Source organism: Dermochelys coriacea, chromosome 4, assembly GCF_009764565.3.
Source record: "Dermochelys coriacea isolate rDerCor1 chromosome 4, rDerCor1.pri.v4, whole genome shotgun sequence".
NCBI classification, from domain to species: Eukaryota; Metazoa; Chordata; order Testudines; family Dermochelyidae; genus Dermochelys; species Dermochelys coriacea.
Window position 1 is genome coordinate 33,576,171 of NC_050071.1, and position 27,651 is coordinate 33,603,821.

General features: G+C 39.5%; 1 protein-coding gene across 5 annotated transcripts in view; it reads right to left on the minus strand.

Moving 5' to 3' along the window:
- Positions 1 to 27,651, minus strand: part of COL25A1 (collagen type XXV alpha 1 chain) — a 425,450-nt gene that overhangs the window by 115,170 nt on the left and 282,629 nt on the right. For all 5 annotated transcript variants that reach the window (XM_043513316.1, XM_043513314.1, XM_043513315.1 and 2 more), the window contains exons 8-10: positions 18,418 to 18,489; positions 17,418 to 17,525; positions 13,551 to 13,586 (exon numbers count right to left, since the gene is read on the minus strand). In XM_043513316.1, coding sequence (XP_043369251.1) covers positions 13,551 to 13,586; positions 17,418 to 17,525; positions 18,418 to 18,489 — 216 coding nt within the window. The remainder of the gene's footprint in view (positions 1 to 13,550; positions 13,587 to 17,417; positions 17,526 to 18,417; positions 18,490 to 27,651) is intronic.

Consider the following 27,651-nt stretch of genomic DNA (forward strand, 5'->3'; position numbering starts at 1 on the left):
ATTGGATTTCTCATGAATAAGGATAGCTCATTATTTAGGTTCCAATTCTGTCCCACTGAAGACTATGTGGGTTTTGCCATTGGCATCAATGGGAGCAGGATTAGGGCCTGCTTGTGCAATATTCTGAGCATCCTCCTTTCTGTTGACTTCAATGCCTGATCTTGAGAGATGCGGAAAGCACTTGTGAGGTGCTGAGTGCTTTCAGCTTCCAATTTTCAGTGGGAATTGAATGTGCTCAGCACTGGGAAGGACCAGGACAGTGGCCGGAACTGCTGTCTGGTTTACTAGGCTGGAGGAGAAGTCCTTCCATGCCACAAATTTCAAGAAACTGTAGAATAAATCAGCTCTTATTTCCATTAAGGTTGGTGCTTGGTAAGAAGGTCTGTTGCTGGCTGAAGGGTGTGTGTGTGTGTGGGGGGGGAATGCTGGATGTGGGAATAAAAGAATGCATGTTTCTTGATTGTTAATTGTGGGTGGCACTAAAGTGCAAGAAATTTCAAGGTGAAGTTGAAAAAATACCAGGATGTTGATAGTGTGTGTGTGTGTGTCCTACTGAGTGCAGTACACTGGCTAAGCAGTCAGGGGCATAAAAACATACAGTGATAATTTACAAGGTGTATTTTTCTCTCTCTCTCCCCTATTGAAAAAAAGAGAGACATCTTCTTCTAGTGCCAGTCACCACGACACCCATTAATTTAGAAACACTCAGCCGAATCCCCCACCAGTATCAGATTCCCCTTGTGCTATCAGCAGCAATGCTGCAACTTTCCACACAGCTCTGCTGGTGTGCAAAAGGGCTCCTTGCATTTCTCCTGTATCAATCATACTTGATAATTGGTAGCATCATCTAATAACTGGGATCAAGTAACTCAAATAGTGAGGTGTACTGTGGGTGGTAACATCATCCCATTACTCCTAATACCTGATAAAAAAGGATAAACTGTGGTAAAAAGAAAAGGAGTACTTGTGGCACCTTAGAGACTAACAAATTTATTTGAGCATAAGCTTTCGTGAGCTACAGCTCACTTCACTGGACGCATCCAATGAAGTGAGCTGTAGCTCACAAAAGCTTATGCTCAAATAAATTTATTAGTCTCTAAGGTGCCACAAGTACTCCTTTTCTTTTTGCGAATACAGACGAACATGGCTGCTACTCTAAAACCTGTGGAATGGTAGGAACACACCATATTTTTTCCAGTTTGAGCATTATTATTATTGTTTATATAATGACTGTGAGGTGTGAGGCACTTTATATACAAAGTAAAAGTCCTGGTCCCTGCCCTTAAGAAATACAGTTACAATGTAGGGCTCTTAACCATTCTATTGAGGGCAATGGCAATTTTGCACTGACTTCGGTGTATTGGAGCCAGGGTGCTACCTTCCTCTCTACTGGCAGCAGAGCTGCCTGACCACAGAAAGGAGCACACATTGTAGTGCACCCCGTTAGGGGCACAGCAATTGCCACTCCAAGCATACTGGAGCTCCCACTCAGACATTACAGGTGTAATGCAGGAGAGTGTTTGAAGGTCTGATAGAGCCCTAAATGCTTAAACATCAGTCTAGCGGCAGGCAGCACCAGAGCAGGCATTAGCTAGACCGAAGAGCTGAATTTTGATTAGGGATCTGAAAAAGGATAGTAAGGTCACTTGGTATACAAGACGAGGGAGACTAATCCAGGTACATGGGGTGAAGTGGAATAGGCCATCAAAAACAGTGTTACATTAACCATGCCATCAAAAATAGCACCCCCTATAAACCTTGAGACATGCAGTATAGTGCCTCATACACCTCCAAAATGAAAACAATAGCATCATAACAATGAGTTCTTTAATGGAAGCCTATACCAAGAACCCTTAGTCCAGATTGTAAGGGTGAAAAACAATTTTGGACGACAGCTTAAAAAAATCATGGTACTGTTATAGCAAGGTTTAGGCATGAGATCTCTGGCAAAATTTGCCTTCCCCCAACTGTGCTCCTATTCTTTGCTGACCTCCATCACAAATGTGGTTGCATTTCAGTGGTGCTCTATGTATATACTTTTTGAAGTGGTATCTCTCACTGTGGTATTGAAGAGCCATTTAGGATTCTTCAGTGGAAAGTGACTATTTAAATAGAAGTTAATATCATTAATATATTATTGCTATCTCCAAGAATAAACTGTGAAATGTGAATTTATTAATAATATATGGGGCATTTCTGTGTCTAGTACCAGAGGCTTCTAGTCTTCTGAAAAGTGATATAATCTGTGGCCCTGTGGCTGTGCTAAATCAGGCATTTTCCCTAGAATTTCCTACCATTGCTACCACCACTCCAGCTCCACCAGGGGCAGTAGTAGTTGGAGTTCTAGTATAGACAGGGTTACCGGCAGCTGTTGGTGGTTTTAAGTACTTGTCTAATTCCATTGATGATTTTCACAGTAGAGCTGCTGACTCTGCTATCAGATGGAACTGAACTTGTTAGTGGCAACTGAAAGAAATTTTAGGAAGAAAATCGTAGCATAGATAAAGTCTAAATGCATGCAAGCCCAGTGGAAGAGACAGTAAACTACTTCCTAAACTGCTTTCTAAATGGGTTAACAGTTGTGCAAAGAAAACAGTGGATGATATTTTAAAATTAAGTATTTTATGTTATTATTAGTGTTCTCTTTATGGTGCTTAAACCCAAACCTGTATTAAATCAGGTTGGAAATTGTTTTCCTGTCTCTTCCATTGAGCTCTTACACTACTTGAATCAGAGATTATATCACTCTTCAGCAACATGGCTGCCTCCAGCACTAAGCTCAGAAATGCCAGTTGTAATTAGAAACTTACCCAGATATTCAGGGTGACAAGTGCTTCTTACCCTGTGAACTTCCAAACTGCTGAGCTCAGTTAAATGGGAGCAGTATTTCTTTGAAGGATTGCACTGTAGCATTGGGACGGGGAAGATCTGGCACTCAAAGCTGTGTGGAAACCTTGTGCAGCTGATCCACTGATGATTCCTCCCCCACCCACCTTCCAGTCATCTCCTAGGTAGAACAATGGAAATGCAGCCATTTATATACCAAAGGAGAGAACTTAGTTAAATACCAAAATTTTAGCATGTTCTGGACTTCCCTTAGATTCTGTTTTTAATGGGTTGTCTACAATTTCTAACAAAGCATGTTGGAAGCCTTCCCTTTTAGAATAATATAGCATTGATGCGTGTGTGTGTGTGTGTGTGTGTGTGTGTGTGTGTGTGTGTGTGTGTATATATATATATATATATATATATATATATATATATATATATATATATATATATATATATATATATGCAGTGTTCTTGTAGTCAGGTTGGTCCCAGGATATTAGAAAGACAAGGAGGTGAGGCAATATCTTTTATTGAGCCAACTTCTGTTAGTGAAAGATACAAGATACACAGAGCTGAAGAAGTTGGTCCAATAAAAGGTATTACTTCTCCAATCTTGTCTCTCTAATATATGTCTATAAGCACATAAGTAAAATATCTGGTAAAATTTTAATTACCTTTTCTTATTAGGACTGTAATTGGGAGCACTTGCTACCCTACATGATAAACTCCCACTTTTCCCCTGGAATTGGGAGTGGGCTGTGTTGCCCACCTAATGTACTGGACCCCTTTTAGGCTCCGGGATAGCTCCAGAAACATCTACAGAGAGGCTCAGTTTCCAAACAGCTCCCTAAGTATTACTTCCATAGCACGGCTCCCTCAGGAGCCACATTTTGGTCTCTGCTAGTGGCTGCAATGAAACCCTTCTCAGCGGTGCTTTGCAGTCGCACATTCAACCAGGGTAATATCTGGGTAGCTATTTACTGAATTTCTGGCTGAACTTGATGGGCATATGCTGCATGAGCGCCTTCTCCTCTTCCCCTTCTCTTCTTTCCCCCAAGCCCTGGAGTCTTTGCAGTGTATGGAGACAGGTGAAACACACAGTAGTCTTCTCTAGTGTAAGGCCAATCTAAATTACTTTGCTACTTTTCACGTCTAGCATAGAGTGGCATCTGGCCTACTGTCACTATCGCCATTAGTAGCAGAAAGGATGTTATTGTAGTTAAGGAACAGGGCTTGGGGACAAGTAACCTACACCTAATTTTTATTTCCACTAATACCAAAGACGTTCATACGGCTTTAGCCAAATCTCTTACTCTCTTTGTGCCTCAGTCCCCTGTGCAAATTGGGATAATACTTATCTATTTTATCGACCTGCTGGGAGGCTTGGGCCAACATTTTCAAAACTGATAGCTCAAGTTAGGCTCCTCAATCCATGTTTTGTAACCTAAATTAAAGTGGTCTGGCTCTGAGAAGCATTTGAGCTCCCTGAAATCCCACTAAGTCAATGGGAACTGCAGGTGCTCAGCACATTTGAAGAGTACGCCACTTTTATTTAAATTCTAACATGGATTGGGAAGGCTAACCTGAAGCAGTCAGGTTTCAATGCCTTGGCTGTAATGCCTGCACAAAACAGGGAGCTAAAAAAATGCTAAAATACAATAAAAATAAAAGTGTAGCTTCTGCTAATCAGAGGCCATCAAAATCTTTGTAAAGCTACTTCTTTAAACAGTATAATATCTTAAGATACACAATGAGTAAACATAGCTAATATATCAGAAGGTAATACAGAGCATTACCAGAGACGAAAGACAGGTTTGAGAATGTCTTCTGGAGCCTAACCACTGGCACATACGTTCTGAAGAGAGACTGGAGGGAGGCTGTAGTTCACAAGAACCTCATATTGCTAATTGTGTATAATTGCAGCGGGGAAGCTAATTGATTGCTCCAGCAGATTGTAAGTGTATTTACAACACATTGAACATGCATCCATCTGATGCTAGTGAAAAATGGGATATCTTGGGATAAGGTGACCCAACTGGTTTGTGTGACAGTGTGCATGTAAAAGCCAGAAGACTTCTAGATTGGCTTTAATCACTACTTTGTGAATTTAATTGGTCTCTGGACTTCTGTCTCTTTAGGGTTGAGAACAGCAAAGATGAACAAATGGAGGTGTGTCAGATGATTTGATACTTGGGTGTTCCCTGGTTAGTAAACACCTGGAGTAAAATCCTGGCACTACTGAAGTCAATGTCAAAACTATAGACTTCAGTGGGATCAGGATTTTCTTCTGAGCTGCCTTACATAGCCAACTCTTCTATTAAAATGAAAAAGTGGGGGTAAAAGCAGAATAATCATTATATTGTCCAAATATTTTTAAGCACAATCTGTTAACTGTGTGTGTTTTAGCAAGTTACAGAACAGGAAAAAGTGTTATAATGATGAGAAAATATATAAATCTGTCCTGAAAATATTATAATGTAGTTCAAAACTATCATAGAATCATAGAATATCAGGGTTGGAAGGGACCTCAGGAGGTCATCTAGTCCAACCCCCTAAAAGTAAAGTAATTTCAGATTGTAATATTTTAGGAAGAGTCACTCAAGGTATTTTGTATCCAATTTCAAATCACCTAGATGTTTAATGTTCAAGGAAATGTAAGAAATAGGAACTCAGACCATTTTTATTTGCATGTCTGGTGTAGCACAGATGATTTGTTTTACAAGATATCAGATTTCATGGATAGCGAATGTAAATGCCAAATGAGAAAACGTAATGAAAAAGTAAAGGAGATGTGAGTGCTTTTGCTTATTGAGGCATATTTATATTAAATGCTTTTAAAGAAGTAAAACACCTCTCAATGGCCATAAATAATTGTATCAAAGAGTGATACTGTGACTTTGAAAAACTCCTCCGTTATCTGCTTGCATGTTGATGTGATGCTCGAGGTTTCAACCCAGACCAGTAAGTGGCTGTGTCACTGTCTGCCCTGTAACCCTTGGTGACTCTATGCCATGCAGCTTTGGCTCAGAGCCCTGATACCAGCAGCAGCTGGCTCACAGTGCAATGGCCTTCCAATAGCCTAGTTATTACTTGCAAGGTGTCACCAAGAGCCCTTCCAGCCCTGAGTTTCCCCCAAATGGTCTCCCCTGCAATGATCAATCCCTCTCACTGGAACACTCGCAAAAACCTCACAAATTCACTGTTCCTTTAAAGAGACAGTACACATTTTGTTGCTCCCTGTCTGTTGGCCCTACTAAACTTCCAGACCCTGCCAGCCTGCGGGCAGAAAAACTGAAATAGAAATCTGAACCAGGGGACAGTGTAAAACTCTAACCTTATATCAGGGGTGAAATCCAGGCTGCATAGTCAATGAAGGTTTTGTCGTTAACTTCACTGTAGCCAGGATTTCACCCACAGAACATCTGATCCTGTTTTATATGCACAATGAGCAAATGAAGACGTTTTGAAAATATGGTCCTGTATGGCTCCAAAGGAGACTTGCCCCATGCAACGCTAATTCATTCTTATATTACGTATTTATGTTTAACTGCATTTGTCTTTAGTACTGGTGAAGTCAACTGGATAAAATAATGGCAAAGTAAGAAAAACTAATTATCAGATGGGAAACGTCACATAAATTCTGATTAAGCAGTGGCCTCAATGCTATTTGTAGTCACTGATGGAAAAAAACAACAGCAACAATTAATTAGTTTTCATATAGTGCTTTTCTTCAGCCGATCTCTGTTGCTATGGCATCCCAGAAAATGTAAGTGTTGTTCTATTTGATAATAACACAAGTGCAGAGGAGATAATTAAAAATTGAGCAATATACTCTTGAAACTAAACTATGGGTCACGTCCTGAGCTGAGGTAAATTGCTTCAGGTAAGTCAGTGAAGAAATGCTAGTTTATACCAGCTGAGGATCTGGCTCAGGGATGATAAAATTTTACCATTTAATTTGGTTTGCATTATAACTTCAACATTTTAACTTTGGCTTCTTTTTCGGGTCAGTTTAGGTTCCCCAATGTTTGCAAAACTTCCCTTTGAACAAAGAGTTGACGTTTATGTGCATAGATTTGCATCCATTTATGTCACACAATTTGTGAATTAAAGTAAGACTAAACATTTCTAGAACAAGAGAGTAATTTATGAATTTAAAGGGTGATGTGCCAAAACTGTTCTCCTAAAACTTTTTTTTAAAAGAATAGTAATTTAAAAAATACAAACAACAATTCTCCACTGTCCCTCTGTGATTTCATGTATATGGCTCAAAATTTTGGTTTGGCAAAGAAAGATATTGTTAACTCATTCTCAGGGTCAGTGGATAAAGAAAGTAAAAATATCCATTGTATTTTAAAAGATGCTTTCAGAATCAGTTAAATGTTAACATACATCATACTTCATTAACTGCCTCCCACTGGATTTGCTGGTCCATGAGGATAAGAGAATGAGTGAGTTATTGGCAGATCACATAGGGAGACATGGGGTGAATTCAGTCCTTAACTGACTGAAGGAAGGGCAAAAGCAGGGACCGCACCAACTGGAGGAGCCAGGACTGAGCAGCCAGAGGACAGGAGGACTGGTAAGTGAAGACCAAGGATAAAGGGGGAAAGTATGGAACACTAAAGAATTGGGAGGGAAGATGCCAGCAGGAAGGGCAAGATGTCCAACACATGGTGGGTGGGCGGAGCATGGGTGGAGGCAGCAACAGAAGGAGGAAGTGAAGAGACATGCCTTTCTGCTTTCGTGAACTTGCTCCTCCAGAATAGGTCATGTAGATATAGAAAGAAAGACAAGCAGGAAGGAAATATGCCCAAACTGATCTTTTTTTTTTTTTTTAATCTGAGAGCACTGCAAGAGCTCAGTGATAAATGGTGGAAAAGCTAGAACTAAAAGGATTAGATGCCTCCAATAATGCCACTTCAGGATAATTAAACCTCCAGAGAAAGTCCTGACACTGCAGAAAGCAGATTTGATAATTCAGTAGTGGCACTTTATCCTCTGAGTAAATACAGAGCAAATACTCCAGTCTGATCCTACACATGCTATTCCATAAGAGTTGCCTATTTTGGGGATGAGATTTGCACCAAGAACGGATTATCTGTGATCATTGAAGCTATGATGAATTTTTTCACAAGAATAGGGAATTTTGTCTGCCTGAACAAATTGCAATTAAAGCAATTATATTTTGCCTGTTACATGCCTCTTTTGCAACATGCTGTCGCCCAGGTTTTGGCCTTTTATGTGGGGGCGGGGGAGGGAGAGAAAGGACTTTTGCAGAGGACAGAGACCACCTGACTTAAGTTGGCCAGCTGGGCAGCCAGAACCTTTAATCTTCAGCAGTTTTCTTATTTTGGAAAGCTATAGAAAATATCAGCTGGATAGAGCCCCAAATGTTCATTATTTGCTCAATGGACCTTAAATACTCCACTGGAGACATTCTAGTACATCTGTATGACTGTACACTATTCTGTACTAATGTAATGAAAATGTACTGCATTTGTAGAGTGCACAATTTGCTAAGCACTTAGCATTTGGGCCATATGAACCATGCAAAATATTTGTCCATCTGTTGCTCCTACAAAACCCTTCATTTGCATATTTACACATGCAAACTGATTTCATTTTCTCATTTACTGGTTTACACACACAATTTGTGCACATACGTTTTGTATAGCTCACCTGTCGATGAGATCTTTGAAAATTTTGCCTAACACCTCAGTATCTTAACGAGTTACATGTTTTTTTCCTTCCAAAATAGAGAGACAATTATCCATTCTGAAAAACAACTACATCTAGTCTACTCACAAATACAGAGATCCTTGAGGTATATTTAAAACTGCAAAAGCATACAGATGCATACTATATTTTCATACGAGACGCCAAATTAAAACATGCAGAGACTTGAGATATAGGAACATTAAAAAGGATGAAAAACCAATGACTGGCGTTCTTACTGGCACCAGCACTAGCAACTCCAAACAGCCACATAGATTTGTGTTGGAGGAAGGAATACTTGCCTTGGGATTTATAGGCTGAAAATTTGACTGCCATCTTTTAGCCCCTAAGTTGCAAATTGTAGCGAACTTAATTCTAAAATAAACTCATCCAGGATTTATATTGACTACACTGCCAGAATGGCACAAATAGTGCACTATAGCTTTGTCTAGATCTTACATGTATAAAAGCAAAATTATTAAACTCCTCAGCTGGTGTAAATTCCCACAGCTCCACTGACTTCAGGGCACACTTCACTGAAATCAATGGACCTGTGGGAACTTACATCAGCTGAGGATTTACCCCTCAGGATTTCACCAAAGTTTAAACTAATAGCATTTCACAGTCTCCATTTTGACATCCACTTTAAGCTTATTTCAGAGTTAGATTGCTTTCTTTTTCTACATATGAAAATTAATAGGTTTTCAGTTTCAAGATTTGGCACTTTGAGAATTCAGGATCCGATCCTGCAGTCTTCTACTATTCTTCAAGGGTGACAGTTTCTTATGAGAGAGGACTCCAGGATCAGGCCCTTATTTTGCATATCTGAAAAAAACAACATGTAGGTCATGTTTTCTAGAAGAGTTGCCCAGTGAAAATGGATAAATGCAAAGTTGTTAATCCTACAGACTTTAGACGTAGCTTGGGGTGATTATTGTAGCATGAAACTTTTGCATCCCAAAAGCAAAGGTTGTATTTACTACCAGTACACTCTGGCTGCTTTGCACTACTCTAGGGATGCAAAACAGCTGTAAACTTAGCTTACTTGACTGTTAAGCCAGGTGTCCAGTTGCTCTGTACCACTGACGTGGCACAAAGCAGCTGGCACGTACCACTGAACTTGACAAAAAATGCTTTAAGAAGTGTTTAAACACTCCAAATGGAGACTGCAAAGTATTCATATAAAATAGTATAAGAACATTAATATTTCAGTGCCAGGAGTTGAAGTTTCTTGTCACAAATCAGGCACTCATTAGTTTGCAACCAGAAATTCTAACTCCTGGTACAAAATGATCAGCAATTCAATTTCTTATTCTCAGTTCTGAAAACGAGAAGGAAATAATGGGGACCACTTCTTGGGTATTAAAGATTGTACAGCATATTGGTCGGGACACATATGCGAATAAAACACAGACAACAAGGATGGATAGTAAGCAACAGGCTTTAAGTGTGGGAGTTGGAAGGGGCACAATTCACTCACCCCCTCACATACCAGGCATTTCACTTAGTTTAGTATGGAGCTAAATAGCCGCATACCAGCTAACCAATAATTCAGAGCTGACTCACTTTAGCCTAACTCCACAACTCAGCTCATCTCTGAATCTTCTGCCCACCCTACACATACTCGAGGGGAAATGAGGGTTACCTCAGTCTCAGAAGACGTAGTGTTCCTCTCTCCATATACACAAAAATGACAACTAGTTATATCCTGGGCCTTTTACTCAGATTTCCCTCCGGGTACTGCCTTTTAACCTTTATCTGCATTAGACCGAATACACAAGAGGTGACAAACTAAATACTCCTTTATCACTTCCTAACCTTAAATATTTGTATTCTCACTCCCTTTCACCTAAAACTGGTCTTCCATGATGCTGCAAGAAAAGGGACCCTTACATCCTTGACATCCTGACAATTTGGCCCTAAAGGAAAAAAACACCTTCCCAATACAGAAGATATAATCAGTCAGAGCCACAGTATCTAAGAAACGGAGATACAGTATCTCAACAATAGGAAGGGAGAGGGGGCAGCAATAGCCTCAAGATGGCCCCAAGATTTATAGGGCATCTTTACATTGAAATGAGGGTGCCTGTAAGAGCTAATTGGCTCCCTCTATTCCCCCATCAGTCCCACTGGCCAATGAGAAGCAGAGAATCCCTTCTCTCCTTAAGGGGCACTCCGACCTTCATTCTGAGGCACCTGGGAGAGTGGGGACTAAGCTCCTGCATGTATGAGCACAAGCACTTCCTCTCCTGTGCCTCTCTGGAACCAAGGATTGGCCATCCCCAAGCTGGTCCAACCAAACCTCCTCCAGGTGAGAAGTGGCATTGTAATTCCAACTGCCCTATTGATTTCATCTGAAGTATGTGTTTCCTTTATCAATCAATGCAACATTGTTATTTGTTCAAGAGCTTTCAGTAAAATGGAGGCAACCACCAGCTGGTGTAAACTGTCATAACTCCATTGAAATCAGTGGACCCCTCATTTAACTGAAGAAAATTATTCTCAGGAATCCAGCTACATTAAAATGATTTAAGACTATTGTGTACAGAAGCATGAATTGTTTTAAATTTACATATAAGAATTTAATACATCCAGTGACTTGTATGTACATGTGAATAATATTTAAAAAGTCACTGTGCTCGCTCTAGGCCCTACACATATGCAAATTGTGCCTATATGCTATCATCACATTTTAGTTCCAATATGTCCTTACTTCAGTATGCCTGAGTAACTCTTATTAGTGTTAAGTGAAGTTATGCAAGCAAACTGAGGGATAATGTGTGTGAAGATTTTATTTTAATTGGTGCTCCTAAATAAGAATTATATTTGCTACTATATTAGTTAAGTTTTAAGCCTGTGTGAATTTAGACCTTATATGACTTTACAGTGTCTCTGTAATATACTTTGAAAGTATAGGAAGGGTTTATTTTGAGAACTATTGTGATGAAACCTCTGCCATAACTACTGCGTAAGGAGTAACACACAATATGGTGTGCAATTGCTGTGAGATAACTGTACACTGTGGGTGAACACCAACACACAGGCTGCCGAGACTTGCTATCATCTCATTATCTCCCAACAATCCCTTTCTGTGAAATGTTATTCCACTTGGAAGGCTGCAAGACTGACTATTTGTGAGAGCAGAAAATAGTTAGCAAAGCTAAGTAGTTTCAAGATGTGCCCTGCAGTTGTTGGTCCATAATTGCAAAGATTGGAACCTTAGTTTCCCCCATTCTAATAATACCTCTCACATTTATAGGAAGATGTCAAGGCGCGTTACCAACATTTAGGCCTTATGACATCCTTATGAGGTACGTGTGCCAATTTCCACAGAAATAGTGTAGGGCTGATCCTGTAGCATTTATTCACATGAGTAATCCCACTGAACCTAATTTTTGGAATGGTTTGATCCGTCTCTACCAGTGGCAAGGAGGTTGCAGGCACCGTGCACTGCTGCAAACCTCATCCAGGTAGACTTTGCCTCTGGTGATCCTGTGCCAAGGTCTGTACTAGAAGACACTGCTACAGAGCCTGAGTGAATCTGGTCCACAGTGCATTAATGAGAGCACATAGAACAGTATTAAAGCAAACGTAAAACAAACCCACAGCTATTATACACTTTATAATCAATGGGCAATCAGAAAAACAGAAGAGGGAAGGAGAAAAGAAATAAACTGATTAGAACATTGAGTGGTACTCTTTTTTCTTTAATCATTATCTTCAAATGAACAAGCCATAGGATTTTCTATAACTGTGTTCCCAGCAGGACATTTCAGAGTCTAGACATTTCTTAGGTTCATCAGCTTCTAAGAATACGTGCCTATTGCCATCCAAAATAATCTGAAGTTTTTCAAGATAAAACACCACCATTTCTGCTCAAAACTTCAAAAATTCAGACTATAAGCTATCAAATTTGTGTCTGATTACTGATCCTGTTATCTTGCTACCCAGGGCTTCTAGAGATCCACAAATCCAAAAGGGCCATGGGCTGTGATTTGGTCAGCTTTCATAAGAAAATTAGGCTGGGCCTGGCCAGCACTGTGAGAGGAGACCTCAAAGGCCAAAAACCAATGTATGGACTACATATCATGTGCGCACCGGGCAGCAGTCACTCTTTCACCGGCTCATTGGTTGAAGTGGGGATTAAAAATGATGGTACTCATTTTATTTCAAATTGAACAGGGTTAGTCTTCTTGATGCAGCAGAACACATCTATTCCCAGATCACTGTACTCATAAAAAATGCATTCCCTTGACTATTGAATTAAGGGCCAGATGCTCCCATATATGGGGAAAAAACTCCTAGGGAGAAGAAGACCCTGTGAATTTCAGTGTGCAGCATTTCCTCTTTATTGTTCCATCAGCGAAAGGGGCTAAGACTGTCACTACAAAGCCAGGTGAGAGTTGGGCTCTCTAAAGAAGTGGGCAAGAGGCAACAATTAAGCTTTGAAGGGAGGACATATATGGGGACTCCCTGGGAGTGGAGTATTATGCAACTCGGCTGGCTCTTTCTCCTTTCTGTGTTACCAGCTGGTTGGGTTCCCCTCTGCTTCTGTAAGTTGAGAGAAGAATCTGGCCTTAAGAGTCAGCCTGTTGTGCATAGGAGATCTGTCATTCAATGCTCTCATTACAGAGGTTTCATAGTAGCAACCATGTTAGTCTGTATTCGCAAAAAGAAAAGGAGTACTTGTGGCACCTTAGAGACTAACAAATTTATTAGAGCATCAGCTTTCATGAGCTACAGCTCACTTCATCAAATGCATTTGATGAAGTGAGCTGTAGCTCATGAAAGCTTATGCTCTAATAAATTTGTTAGTCTCTAAGGTGCCACAAGTACTCCTTTTCTCATTACAGGGGAGAATCCATATACTTTTGTAATAAAAAAGGGTTAAGCAGAACAAAATCATAGGACTCTTTGAAGTTATTACTTACAAAGAGAACATAAAGGTACTTTTTATAACTGTTTAGTGCACCGGAAACAGAAGAAATAAAGGTACTTACCATCAACCCTTGTTCACCTGGATTTCCTGGCTCTCCCTTAAAAACAAATTGGATTTATATCAATAATGTTATTTACATTCACTCCCTACTTAGTAAGATTAAAATGTCTACATTATACCAAAATACCTACTGAAGCATGTGACAGCTGCATGGATATATATATTATTATGATCACTGGCTACTAAAATGGCAGATAAAAATCCTTCCTGGTAACATGATGGGCTTCAAAGAGTTGCTTGTGGTTTTTCAATCTTTTAATGGGATAATTCTCTTAATTCAAGAGCTCTTAAGTATCAAATATCCTGACTTCCAGTCCCCTGTTCTAATGAACAGACAACATTCCTTCCCAGCAAACTGCAGTTTTAAAGGAAAATGAAGTAATGTTGTTTTGCATATGTATCCTAAGACCTGCTTTTTGTGCATTCCAAAGTAATTTACAATTACATATTACATTCTCTGTTAGTAGGCTTATACATAACTTTGCAAAGTAAGTGTTGTTGTGGCCATGTTGGTTGCAGAATATTAGAAAGACAAGGTGGGTGAGGGAATATGTTTTATTGGTCCAACTTCTGTTGGTGAAAGAGACAAGCTTTTGATCTTAGCTCGGTGTAAGCTTGAAAGCATGTCTCTCTCACCAAAAGAAGTTGGTCCAATAAAACATATTCCCTCACCTACCTTGTCTCTTTGCAAATTAATGCTTTGGCACATTACATAAACTGCTAAAAAAAACCTATGTTTGATATTTTCAAAGCCACACTGCTAGTCTCTAAGGTGCCACAAGTACTCCTTTTCTTTTTATGGATACAGACTAACACGGCTGCCACTCTGAAACCTGCTCCTATTAATTTCTATGAGAGTTGTATGGATAAATCCTATAGTTGGCTTTGAAAATCTCAACCTAGAATTTTTCCAAACTCTTTCTCACACTGAGTAGATCAAAAGAAGAATTACTGTTCTGCTGACTGATAGGAACCTTTTCATTTGCTCTTCAATGGTAAAGAAGATACTAACTCTTTTGTGTCAAAAAACTGATGGGTTATATGTTGCAACAATCTTATTAGATGTAAAGGAAGCAAAGCAGAGCCAGAGTTGCTTCAAACTTTCTCAGAGCATGCTAGAGGCACATGATTTAAATGATGCTAGTGTTTCAGAAGCACATTGTTGTATTCGGGGACATAGGTACTGAGAAAGCCCCAGAATTGCTCCAGTGAGACCTGATTTCTCACTCCATTCCCTTCTGAGGATGCATGCGGTACTGAAACTTAGGTGTTGGTGCAACTGTCCAATACATCCTTTTCAGGTGGGAAGATAAGCTAAGGCAGGCTCATCATTGGCCAGTTTTCTTTTAAATACATGGAGTTGCAGAGGAGGGCAGGGTGCCGATCTTATTAACGGTTGCTCTATTATGGAGTTTGCTGATGATGGAGGGGTCTGTGTCCTCTAGCCGTGGAATTCTGCAGAGTCTCTTTTGTTACACTCTCTAATCAGTGCTTTGTTGGATGTGTGAGACAAGGGAGATGAATCTTCAGCTCAAGGATAAGTTGTATTTACATATCAGAAACAAAGATGTCAGTCAGGAAGATGCCATGTAGCCCCTTTACAATTCTTTCCTGTCTGACTAAATATAAATCAGTCAGCCATAGAAGAACAACCCCTGGTGTCAGGATGCCAGGGGATTCATTGAGCAGAAATCAGGAAATATCATTCCCATGAGCCTGAGGGCTGAGTTTGTGTCTGCTCTGGGAAGAGGCACATACATACAGCCTCAGGCACATACATACAGCAGTAACTAGTGAGGGAATGCTTATCTCTGAATTGTTATAACCTCTGCTGCTGCATAACCTGGGAGACCCACAGAATTTAAGTAGGTCATCATCTGATGATGTCAGTCCAGTCCTGCAAGGTGCGGATTCTGCAAAGTCCCAGGGACTTCATTGGGAAACCCACTTAGGCTTTTGAAAAATCCCACTAGGTGCCTATCTGCATCTTTTTAGAAACCTGAATACATTTGAAAATTTGGCCCTCAGGACCCTAAATAAAATATAAGAAAACACTGATGTTATATACACCTGAACTATAGCTAAATGGTTTATTTACACAGAATGCTAGAAAAGGAAATGAAATAGTTCTCAGACATCCTAGCTTTCTCTGACATTGCCACAATGTCACTAAATTGCTCCATCTTTGGTGAACGCTTTGCCATTCGATAGGAAGCAATTTGTGCATATGGTAAATAGTTGTGCAGGTAACTATTGTTAAATGTTATTTTTTGTGTGTGTCAACTTAATGTTTGTTAAAAGTGCCGTATTGACTGCCCTAGGAACTAAAGGCCTTTATCCACAGGTATAGAGGAGTACAAGTGTAAGGCTTCATAGACTGTCCCATTAAAGTGCCTTCACTATGGGTTGGAAGGACTGTAAAGGTAAAAGGGTAAATCAGTCCCTGTGCCTACTTATTCTCATTCTGCTCCCTTTGCTTGAGAAGCAAAAATCAAGTCACATTATAATCAGTCTTGCTCTCCATCATTGTTGACCTTCCCCAGCCTCTTGTGCATTATCCAGAGAAAATTATACTATTGGAGTCAGACAGCTGATTCTGATCTCACTTACACAAGTGTGACGCAGGAGTAACTCCACTATGTGAATGGAGTTGTACCAGGGTAAGGGATATCAGAATGAGGTCCAAAGTTTTTTTTTTCGACAATGGTGCATCACTGGCAGAAGTGAGTGGGTGGCTGAGATGAACCTTAAAGAATGGAAAGTAGCAGATGTGTACAACTTTTCACAGTGTTCTTCTAATCAAAGGTTTTTCAACCAAGGTTTTTTGGACTCAGACTTCTAAATGCCAGGTCTTGTTCCGAAGAAGTTTTAACATAACAATAATAGTTCAGCTCTGATATGTTCTATGATTTTATACAGTTAATATAATGTAGGATGAGGCACTCAGAATGAGACCAGAACTTGATCTTGGATTTATTTTCCTTTTGGTTTTACCTTTTACCCAAAAAAGGACTCTTTTGGAAAGGTTTATGTCTTTCTGCCCTGGCCCCACATACGAAACCATTAATTTTCCTTCACAATGTTGATTTTATGTCCCATAGGACTATGAAAATGGAAGGGGGGGGCGATCCCCTTAAAATAAGCCTAAAGAGTTTAGTACATCACAAAAATGTACAATCATGAGCATTTCCAAGACTTGTTAAAAATAGGGCCAAGTCACTTTTGTATTTATGTTTTAATTTAAAAAAGTTTTGTCAGACCTCCAACAACAAAATGCCAAAAGGCTAAAGGCCTGATTCTTCCTCCCAAACAAATGATGACTGTGAGTAGTGCCATTGAAATGTATGAGACTTTCTGAGGAGCAGTTTGCCGCTCGTCTTGAGTATGGATGGCAGAATCAGGCTATGGGAATGGCGTATAGAGTTCAACAATCTATTTCTTCTAACTTCATTTTTTTTAAAATATTGATCATCATTAGGGAACTAGAAGTCAAATCAAACACACAATAACCTAGGTTCAAGTTTAGCTTTAAGTGAGAGACTGTGTGGAAATATTCTCTTCTTATTTGCAAAGAGGCTGCCCAGCACTGCAATAATTAGAATATCAGGGAACAATTCAGAAAGGTCAGGAACTGGGGGAAAAAATTTTCAGGACTGGGAGTCATGAGATCTAGGTGCTGTTCCTAGCCTGGCTACTTACTGACTGTGTTGCCATAAGTATGTCATATAACCTGCCTATGGCTCAGCTTTCTCATTGATAAAATATGAATAATAATATTTCCCACCCCACAGGAGTGTTTCTGAGTTTAAATGCTTGTAAAACACTTATATACCACAGTGATGCCACTATATCCTCTAGGCTAACTCACCGGTACTCCAGGCATTCCTCGGGGGCCATCTTTGCCAGTGTCTCCTGGAGGACCTCTGGGTCCTGGTGGCCCTGGAGGACCAGGGGGTCCAGCTTGTCCTTGGTCACCCTGAACAGGAGTCAACAAAATCATAATCAGAAGTTTGTCTTCAGATGTAAAAAGCCCCACAAAAAGGCACCGATTTATCTACAATGAGTTCCTGATGGGTTGAAATAGCTGCTATGAGCAGGATGCTTACTTAGATCATGGATGGAGATGGTCTTTAAACTGCTGCTTCATTTCTTATGGCAGAGATTGCACTTTGCCTCAGAAGACTAGTGTACTGCATCTATACGGTGCAACCAGCCACTACAGTCACAAAGAGTGAGGCTCAACTTCCGAACTGCATGTCCAATAGCAGGATTTACACTGATATTTAGTATAGCCTTGAAAAACTCTACTCGCAAGTAATTGATTTGGTATAATTTTCACTTTGTGATCATCATCATGATCATAGATTCACAGCAAAGACTGAGTGAGTAGGTTTGTCTGAGAGTTGTTATATTTTCAAAGTAATTTTGCAAAGCTCAACAATCGAGCACTGGAGTTCTAAAATGATGGTGAAAAATAATTGCCTTGCTGAAAAGTTGCATATTATATTTTATCTTTTATGGTTTAGATACATTGATTTCGCAATAACTTAATTTACAAATTGTCAAAACGCATTTCTTTCCTTTAAAAAAATTAGCATTTTTATTCAGTTTCCAGAAGACAAACTACTGTAAGAAGACAAACTACTGTAAGAAGCCTCATTGGCTGAATTTTAACTATGAACCTTTTAGCAAAGCTTTGTGTAGTTTCCACTGCTATTTTACACAAACACATTTCACGAAAAATGGTTTGACTCTAAGTCATTTTTCAGATTAATTACCCACTAAAAGAAGGCTAATGACAAAAAGTACAGTATAGAGTAATATTCAAATGTAAAGAAGAACCAGACTCCAGTGAGATTAAGCACTACCTTAATGAGGCGGCGTTTAATGAGCTGCTGATCAGCAGAGAGAAACCCATGATTGATTTTAGGAAACACCATCTGATCAGGCAGGTGAGGTCAAAGGTTGAAGTTCAGAGATGAGAGAGTTGAAGAATAGACATCAGAAGGCCCCAAGAAAGAAATAAAGATATATACATTAGATTTATAATAGCTAATATAGTATAAACTGGTGCTTGTGTCTGATAAAATCTGTGCCTTTTCTTTTAAAGGAGTTACCATCTCGATTGACAGGATACAAGATAGAAGCTTTGTTACTTATGGATCGATTGAAGGCAACATAACACAAGTTTTCTTCCCAGCAATTCTTCTAGGTGTCTCTGAGTTCATCAACATTTTATAATCCTTGGGGTATAAAATCAGCATATTTCTTATATGGTAGTCTTTCAGCAAAGATTCCATAGACAAAGCACCAATTCAATTTTCAGTCAGATTTTCCAACCAGCATATTGCGCCATGAAGAATGGTGCCATTTTAATGATATCTGAAGTCCAGGCATACCTTGATTGTTTAAATCTTTCCTGTTTCATTTACACATTTTTCAAAGTGCATCTGCAAGGATATAGCTTAAACTACTGGTGCACAACACATAAACAGAAATAGATAATTGAATCTGCCGATGCTCATTAGGTGCCTGATGTACAGTACTTTGACATTTTCCATACTCCTGTATGTCTTAAAAAGCACAATTATAACAAAACTTAATCTAAAAACCAAGAGTATGTGTGATGTGGATGTTAGAGTAGGTACTAACACACACAGAGCTGGATTCTAATCTCACTCACACTGTATCTCAGGAGTAATTCCACTGGAATAAGTGGAGTTACAGCATGAAACCCGTGTGTAGTGTAATCAGAATTAGGCCCATAATAAGATGGCCCATAGTAAGATGGGCTAATTGGTATCCCATGGTAAAATTAACTATTCATGTGCACTCTTATGCTGATAGAGAGACCTGACTGAACTGGTACATGTCAGCCACAAACCTTGACGGTGAGGATCTGATTACTGTGCAGAGCAGCAACTGTGGGGAAGCCTGGCAGACCCTAGGGACACAACATAACATGGGACCAAAACAACACGACACAAAACATCACACAGACAATTTACTAATGGACAAACAGAACAAACACTGTGTTTAGTACGTCCCACTGCCTATCAACAGCTCTGTCTGTCACATGGGAAACAGAACTAGGTGTTAGCAATGTATCAGAGATTTGACTGATTATTTTGCATAAAGAATATAAAGGAATTTTAAAGAGAAAAGCCACCTAGCAGTATGAAATATTATTATGGATAATTATGAACATTTGACATCTGTTAGGCTACAGTTGGCTGAGGGGGTAAGCCATTTTCAACCAACATATGTTATAGTACTTTTAGAGAGGTACGTGTACAAAGCTCTGCCTGGAGATCACTGCGGAACCTGAAAGACTGAAAGCAGATCCTGAAATGACTTTGAATTATTATGCCTTTAATACTCTGTTCAACATATGACATCCAGCACATAAACTGACAGTATATACACAATAATACACATTGAACAATGGTCTACTGCTAGATCAGGAGTAGTCAGATGGCTGAGTTCAACATTCTTGATATATACAGCAGTGTCTCAACCTTCAGGACAAAATTCTCCTCTCAGATCCCCCATGGTGCATCTAGCCTCTCATATTCTACTCTCCCTGAATGTGCAGGACTCCCATCGTACTGAAGGAGGACGAGATGAATATCAGAGTTGGAACCAGCTGAGAGGATGAGAGAGGTGAATTTTGTACTCAATTTATACTTTTCCAGTATTGCACTGGAGGGTGGGAGTTAGACCTGTTAACAAAGGAAAAAGGCCTCTCTCTCTTCTACAGTTGATAGGTATATTTTAAACAAAAACCTCTTCTAGCCTGTAGCACAGTATATTATCTAAAGCATCTCAGGGCACTTTTAGCCTGACAGAGGCTGTAAGCCACTGCAGGATTTTTTAACCATTATGAATAGCTGAATACCACTTCTGTTTCACACACCGCCCCCTTTTGATCACAGTGATTTAAGATTTTTATTTACAAATAAAGTCATAGGAATTTTTCTAATGCATGTGGCATTTGTCCAATGGTACATTTAAATCACATCTTAAGAACTGGGGTGTGACCCTCCTCTCACTTTGGTTTCATACCGAGGTACCTCTACTGACTTCAGTGGAGTTACTCCTGATTATACCAGTGAAGCAAGCAGAGATTGACCCTAGTACTGTACTGAAACAGAATGAAGCAAACTTTATTGGCCTTGCTACTTTCTGCTACGTTGAGGGTATATAATTTTTGAAAGAACAGCATCATCCTCTTTTTAAGTTTTTTAAACAAGCTAAAAACATCTAAACACACACTGCTACCAAACACAGGAATGATGCATAATTTGGAAAACAGATGTATTTAATTTGTGTTTGTCTTATTATGGAATATGAGTTTAAAAAGTTATTAGATGGTAACACGCCAGAATCTTTACATCTGTGACTCATTAGCTCTATTATACACATGGTCCATTCCTTTTCTTGACAAAACTACAATCCTTATGTAATGAAAACAGGTACAAACAAAAAGCAAACAAAAGAGCTAAAACCTGAAGAGCAATGATAAATATTAAATCTTACGTATTAGCAAAAGGATAAATTGAAAATCTTCTAACGGCTTCATTTTTACTCTGTAGGCTCTACAATTACAACATGATAATGCACACATTTTCATAGTTAGCTCTGAATATAATAGGCTTGAAATTTGGCAATTTAAAAAATATTAATGGAACCTCAGACCAGTGTTGATTTATTCCCTTCTGAATATGAACCAGACCTGTGGATGAAATAGAAAAGGAGATCTTGCTCTGAAAAGGTGCCATTCTGCTCAACTCAAGAGCTCTGAAAGGCTCAGGCTTGTGAAAATTTTGTACAGCCCTTTAAAAAAGGTTCATCTGGAGCTTTGCACATAGCACTCTGGCATACTCAACCCCTCCGAAGCTACATCAACAAAATAAGGAGTAGGTATCAAGATTGCAGCTATTTGTGTGTACAAACACATTAGGGAATGAGAGAAACTCCCTTTTTAATATTAGTTTAGGACCAGATTCTGATTTGTTCTTATGAAAATGTGCAGTAGTAGAGAAAGGCACAGATGCTTAAAAGCCAGACCTTTCACTCAGGGTAGCACAGAGATTGCTCCCTTCCTACTCCCATAGGGACATAAGATGCTCCAAAAGTGGGTAGAAGGGAGTCAGGATAATGGTTCATCCCCCACAGAGTGTCCTCTGGAGCTAGCCAACCCTGCAAAGATATTAGGTAGAGCCCCATGAAAGTGAGCAGAAATGGGTACATAGTGTCTGCATGCCTGGGAACTCTGGGAGGCATTCCACCTTCTGGGGGTTCAGGGAAGATGTTGCTAGTGCACAATGAGTCTCTCAAAATTAAAGGACATAAAAGATCTACCTTTTCCACAAAATGAATTCTCCTCCTTCTTTCATCCTTCTGCTATACATATAACCTTCAAGAGTTCCTAGATCTGTTTGATTTTTTTTTCTAACTAGAGCTGTTATCAGGGATGGATTCAAAGTTGTTCAGTGACGGATTATTTTGTTTAAGTTTTAAAACACACATACAAAGAGCACTCATCCCAGCTCTGTGTTCCCCTTCCAATAATTAGGACCCCACAATAAGCAACAACTACACTGGACCACTGAGGTTCATCGACAATCACAGTCTGAATTCATTTCCATTCCAGAACTCCAGTAGCTCACAACATCCAAATATGCACACTGTCACACCCCCTCATCCCCCTCTCCACAATAGCCTAAGCAAAACGAGGAGCTCTGGAGCATGCCCACAGCCATGGAATTGCACAATGCATAGGGCCCTGCTTACCAATTTGGAAACGTACATCATGGCTGTACAGTCCCATTTCACACCTATGGAGAAAACTGAAGAATGTTAGAGCTTTCTGATGCTTTTCCTCAGAATTTTCACTCCAATGTAGTAACTGTTCCTGTTATATCCATCATACTGTAGTCTAACTTCTTCAGTGGAGGAATTCCCACCAGCAGTCCCAGAATACACTCTGGTGGGAATACAATACACTCTGCTCAGTGTGACAGTCTACCTAAGGTCACCAACTTCTTTAAGATATTTTAAAAAACCCATCATATTTACTGCTGTATTATAATGCAGTAACATTATGAAGTCATTATTACTAGCTTATATAATGCCTGCTATGCATATAACTGTAGGGTGAGCATGTTGGATTGACTTATTATGGTAAATGTGACAAAGCTTCATCATTGAGACAAGGTGGGATGAGGTAATATCTTTTAACTGGACCAACTATTGCGGGTGAAAGAGACAAGCCTTTCAAGGCTTACGCCAGAGCTCTTCTTCAGGTGACCTGAAGTAAGCTTGAAGCTTGCCTCTCTCACCACAGAAGTTGGTCCAATAAAAGATCATTACCTCACCTCTTGCTACTATCCTGGGACCAAACACAGCTACAACACTGTATACAAAGTCTTGCTTAGGCTTTTCCTTTTGACTTGTCAATAAACCCATGCTGCACAAGCTTACATATTCCTGTGAAGACATGGTAAATGAGACAGGAATTACCACCTGCTGCTCACTTGCACTTCCTAAGATTACAGCCAGCTGCTGCTATTTCACATCAAATCACACAGGCTTCAGGCCAGAGTGATTCTGACACTCTTTATGGTTGACTTCCCTCCCCCACCCACCCCCTGAAATTCTAATTAATCCCTCAGACCAAGTGCCAGTCCTGCAGCTAATTATTGTACCTGCCCTGGGGAATACAGTGTCCTGTATCACTCTGTCCTGTGCCACAGACTCTCGGCAGGAGCTCTTTTATACAATCTCTTTCATCACAACTGCTGCTTTCTCCATCACCAAAATTCTGCTAACTTATACAATGCCCTGCAATGAATGACAAGGATTGGGGGGGGGAGGGTTCCCATACACAATAATACAACACAGAGCTTTAATTTTAATGTATTATGCCACTGTTAAGAGTTTATATCACCTCAATAGAAACCTGATATTTAGCAACTAGCACAAACTAATTCTGGCTAGAGATGGGTTGTTACAAAATATTATTTTCTATGATCACTATACTTTCATACCAGACTCTGATTGAGCTACTTTGTTTTTAGCATTAGATGAATTTCCTGTAACACAATATCCTTTACAGAAATAACTTAATTACAAGTATATTCTAAGTGGGAACACGTTAATCTAAATTGTAATCTAATTGTCTACATAGTAACTTTGCCACAGTCAGGCATAATAGGAATTCCAATGAACAATCTCAACCTGAACTACAGGAACTATCCTGTCTAAAGACAATGTCTCAGAGTCAATTCAGCTCCCACTGAAATTAGTGGGAAAGAATCCTATTGACTTCAACAAGGGTTGGATTGGCTCCTGTGTCTGGTTTCAACTGCAACCCTTATCAAATTGCACTCCATTTCTGAGATGTGAACTGAATTGGATAGGTTTCAGAGTGGTAGTCGTGTTAGTCTGTATCAGCAAAAACAACGAGGAGCCCTTGTGGCACTTTAGAGTCTAACAAATTTATTTGGGCATAAGCTTTTGTGGGCTAAAACCCACTTCATCAGATGCGTAAGCTTTTGTGGGCTAAAACCCACTTCATCAGATGCATGATGCCCAAAAAGCTTATGCCCACAAAAGCTTATGCCCAAATAAATTTGTTAGTCTCTAAAGTGCCACAAGGACTCCTTGTTGTTTTTGCTGAATTGGATAGGATCTTAGTAAGCAGAGGCCTCCTTCCTGGACACTCTGCTCAAAATTTGCAGTCCTGGTTCATTCTGTTCTATTCATTTCATACTGTAGTATCTGAATCGATAAATGGCACAAAGTGAATTTAGAGTATTTATTACAGCTGGGTGAAATATTCATAATGAGTTTTATTTGATCATATTTGTCTATTAGAAGTGTGCAGTACTTCATGGTAATTGAAACAATTTTAAAAAATGTCAAGATTTTGAGGTGAAATTTTGTGTATAATATTTTTCACAACCTTGAGACTAGCATGGGTGTGTTTGTGCATGCAGTGGAAATCACGCTGAGAGAGCCTTCCTTACTCCTGCCCTCCTTGCACCACTGGCAAGGAGCCTACTACAAATTGAAGACACTGCCCCCAACCATTAGACCAGACATGCCAGCATTCCAATATAGGGGGGCAAGTACACTGAACACTTTTCCAGGATGTCACAGCTGCAGCTGCCCTCTCCCATGGCACCCCAGGGACATGACTTAAAAGGCATAGTCAGGCTCTGGGTGGTTGTAAAAAATAAACAATAATAATCAAAAGGCACTTTTGTGAATTTTGAAAGAGATTCCCCAAGCCCACATTTTCTAATGGATGAAACATAAGGTGGGCAGTCAGGAGAACTTAAGTTCTGTTCTAACCTCTTCTACTGCTTGCATTCGCTGCATGATTTTCCACTCTGCTACACTTTTATGTGGGTGTAACTCTACTGAAATGAGTGGAGCTACAATGGTATAAAACTGGTGTAGCAGAGTGGATAACCAGGCCTATTTATGTAGGTGGTAAATATTTTTGATCCCATTTTACAGATAGGGAAACTGAGACTCAGAGAAGTTAAATTACTTGCCCCATGTTTCACGGTAAGTCACCATTAAAACTAGAATGGGCCCTGGCCACTCTGCACTTCACTAGAGCCCAGTGTCTCCCAGACAAGCCATTGAAACTTTCTAAGCCTCAGTATTCACACCTAACAAAGATACTGAAGATAGTTTAAGTTATTCCTTTATTGACATATGATGAGACAATGCAAAGATTAAGGGCTTGTCTACATGGGAAGTTATACCACTACAGAGTAGGGTGTGGATTTAAATTGCTATATAGTTATACCAGTATTACCCCGTGTGGACACATTTATTTGGAATAAGAGTGGCTTTTTGTTGTTTAGCCTAAACTACTTTCAAAGAGACATAACCAACACCAGAAAAAAGAACTCTTCTGTAATACAAGCATCCACACAGGGAGTTATGTATAAGTATAGTGGTTTAAATTCACACCTTACTTAATACAGTAGAACCTCAGAGTTACAAACATCAGAGTTACGAACTGACCAGTCAACCACAGACCTCATTTGGAACCACAAGTATACAATCAGGCAGCATCACAGACAAGCAAAAAGCAATGTATTAAAGATTAACTACTAAAAAAACAGAGAAAGCACCATTTTTTTTTTTTACAGAGTAAAGTTTCAAAGCTGTATTAAGTCAATGTTCAGTTGTAAACTTTTGAAAGAACAATTATAATGTTTTGTTCAGAGTTGCGGACATTTCAGAGTTACGAACAACCTCCATTTCCGAGGTGTTCTTAACTCGGAGATTCTACTGTACTGATATAACTTTCTATGTAAACATGCTCTAAAATTGCTTAGAGAAGAGCTAGAAGGGACTTGATTTTGACCTGCTATATGGCAAGTGTAATGAAAACTAATCAGTTCCTCTCTTAAACAGACAAAAAAAGAACAAGAGGACACTAGGTGAAATTAATGGCCAGTACATTTAGAACAAATAAAAAGAAATACTTTTTTATGTGGCATTAAGTCAGTCAGTGAAGCCCAGGAGGTCATCAAGACAAATATTACAATGTGGCTGGATTAGATAATTTTATGTCCATTAATACTGTACAATTTAGAGCTATGATAAGAAAGCTGCATTGGGGCATAAACTAGTTGCAAGCGGGGTTCAGAAAAAATTGCTGCATCTCACAACTAATTACCATACATTCTTGAGAGTTTTCCTAATCTCCTAAAGAACTGGGCACTGACTACTGACTGAAGCAGGACCCCAGGTTAGATGAACAAAGGGTTTGATACGGTCTGGAAATTCCTACTCTGGGGACTGATACTCTTCTGACTGAAATTCATGGAACTTCATCACTGACCTCACAGGGGAGAAGAATCAGGTTGCTGGCTGGAAATACATTACAAGGTGATTTTGATGCAAGGTAACGACTAGTGATTTATTCTTCAGCCTCTAATTACTATTTTCTGATTTGTCATCAGAGAGTAAAGAGTTGGACTAGACCCTGCACCTATTAAAGTCAACATGGGTTTACTGCTTAAGACCATGTCTGCACATACAGCGCTGCAGCAGTACAGCTGTGCTGATACAGTTGCACCTCTGCAGTGCAATTGGTAAAGATGGTCTATGCAGATGGGAGAGAGCTCTCGTCAGCATAAAAAAACCCTCCCTGTGCATGGCATAAAATATGTCAGCAGGAGAGGTTCTCCTGTCGACAGCACTGTGTATAGTAGCACTGATGTCGGTGTAACTTATTTTGCTCACGGGGGGGGGCAATATTCGCATCCCTAAGCAATGTAAGTTTGCCAACATAGGCAGTACTGTAGACATAGCCTTAATTCAGTGAGAGCAGGATAGACCCAAAGTATTGTTTTTACTCTGCATTCACTGGAAACATATTAACTAAAGCTACCGTACATGTATTAGTCAATCGGGTTTACAAACAATTTGACTTTTTCCCCAAATATTCCCTCAACAGGCAAAACGTACTGATATATTTAGTTTTCATTAAATATAGAACATTTTATAAAGCTCTTTTCTAACAGTCTAAAATGTAATAGGCAAAAAAGTTATTTGATTTTAACATGTAATCAGGACATTTTTTAATTTTAATGTGCTTGCTGTCATCATGCCAACTGTCAATATTGGAAGAAATTAAAACAGTTTTCCCGCTCTCAAGTATAGAACCTGTAAAGCATCAATTGTAACACAGCTATTTCTTTTCCCTAAGCATACAGCAGCAAATAAGCAGCAAAATCATTAAAGGCAAAGAGGAGGGAGGCAAGGGTTAAGCAAATAGGAACACTGCATTACTATCTGGGCCTAACTGTTTTAACAGAGCAAAAGAATCTGTTTAATCATTCAAGTCAACAAAGGTTAAGATAATAAAATAAACTTCTGAATGCCTTGCTTTTCTGGAACCTAATCTCTCCTGCTGAAGACATTTTAAAGATGCTATCAGTTTTGTGTAGACCCAGCTGTTACGAAAATTTACTTGAACACACCATGAGGAGAAAATAATTTTATCGAAGTCATTATGTATGGCTCCTGGGTGACTTGCTATTGCACCTAGCTCCCAAAACTAATTT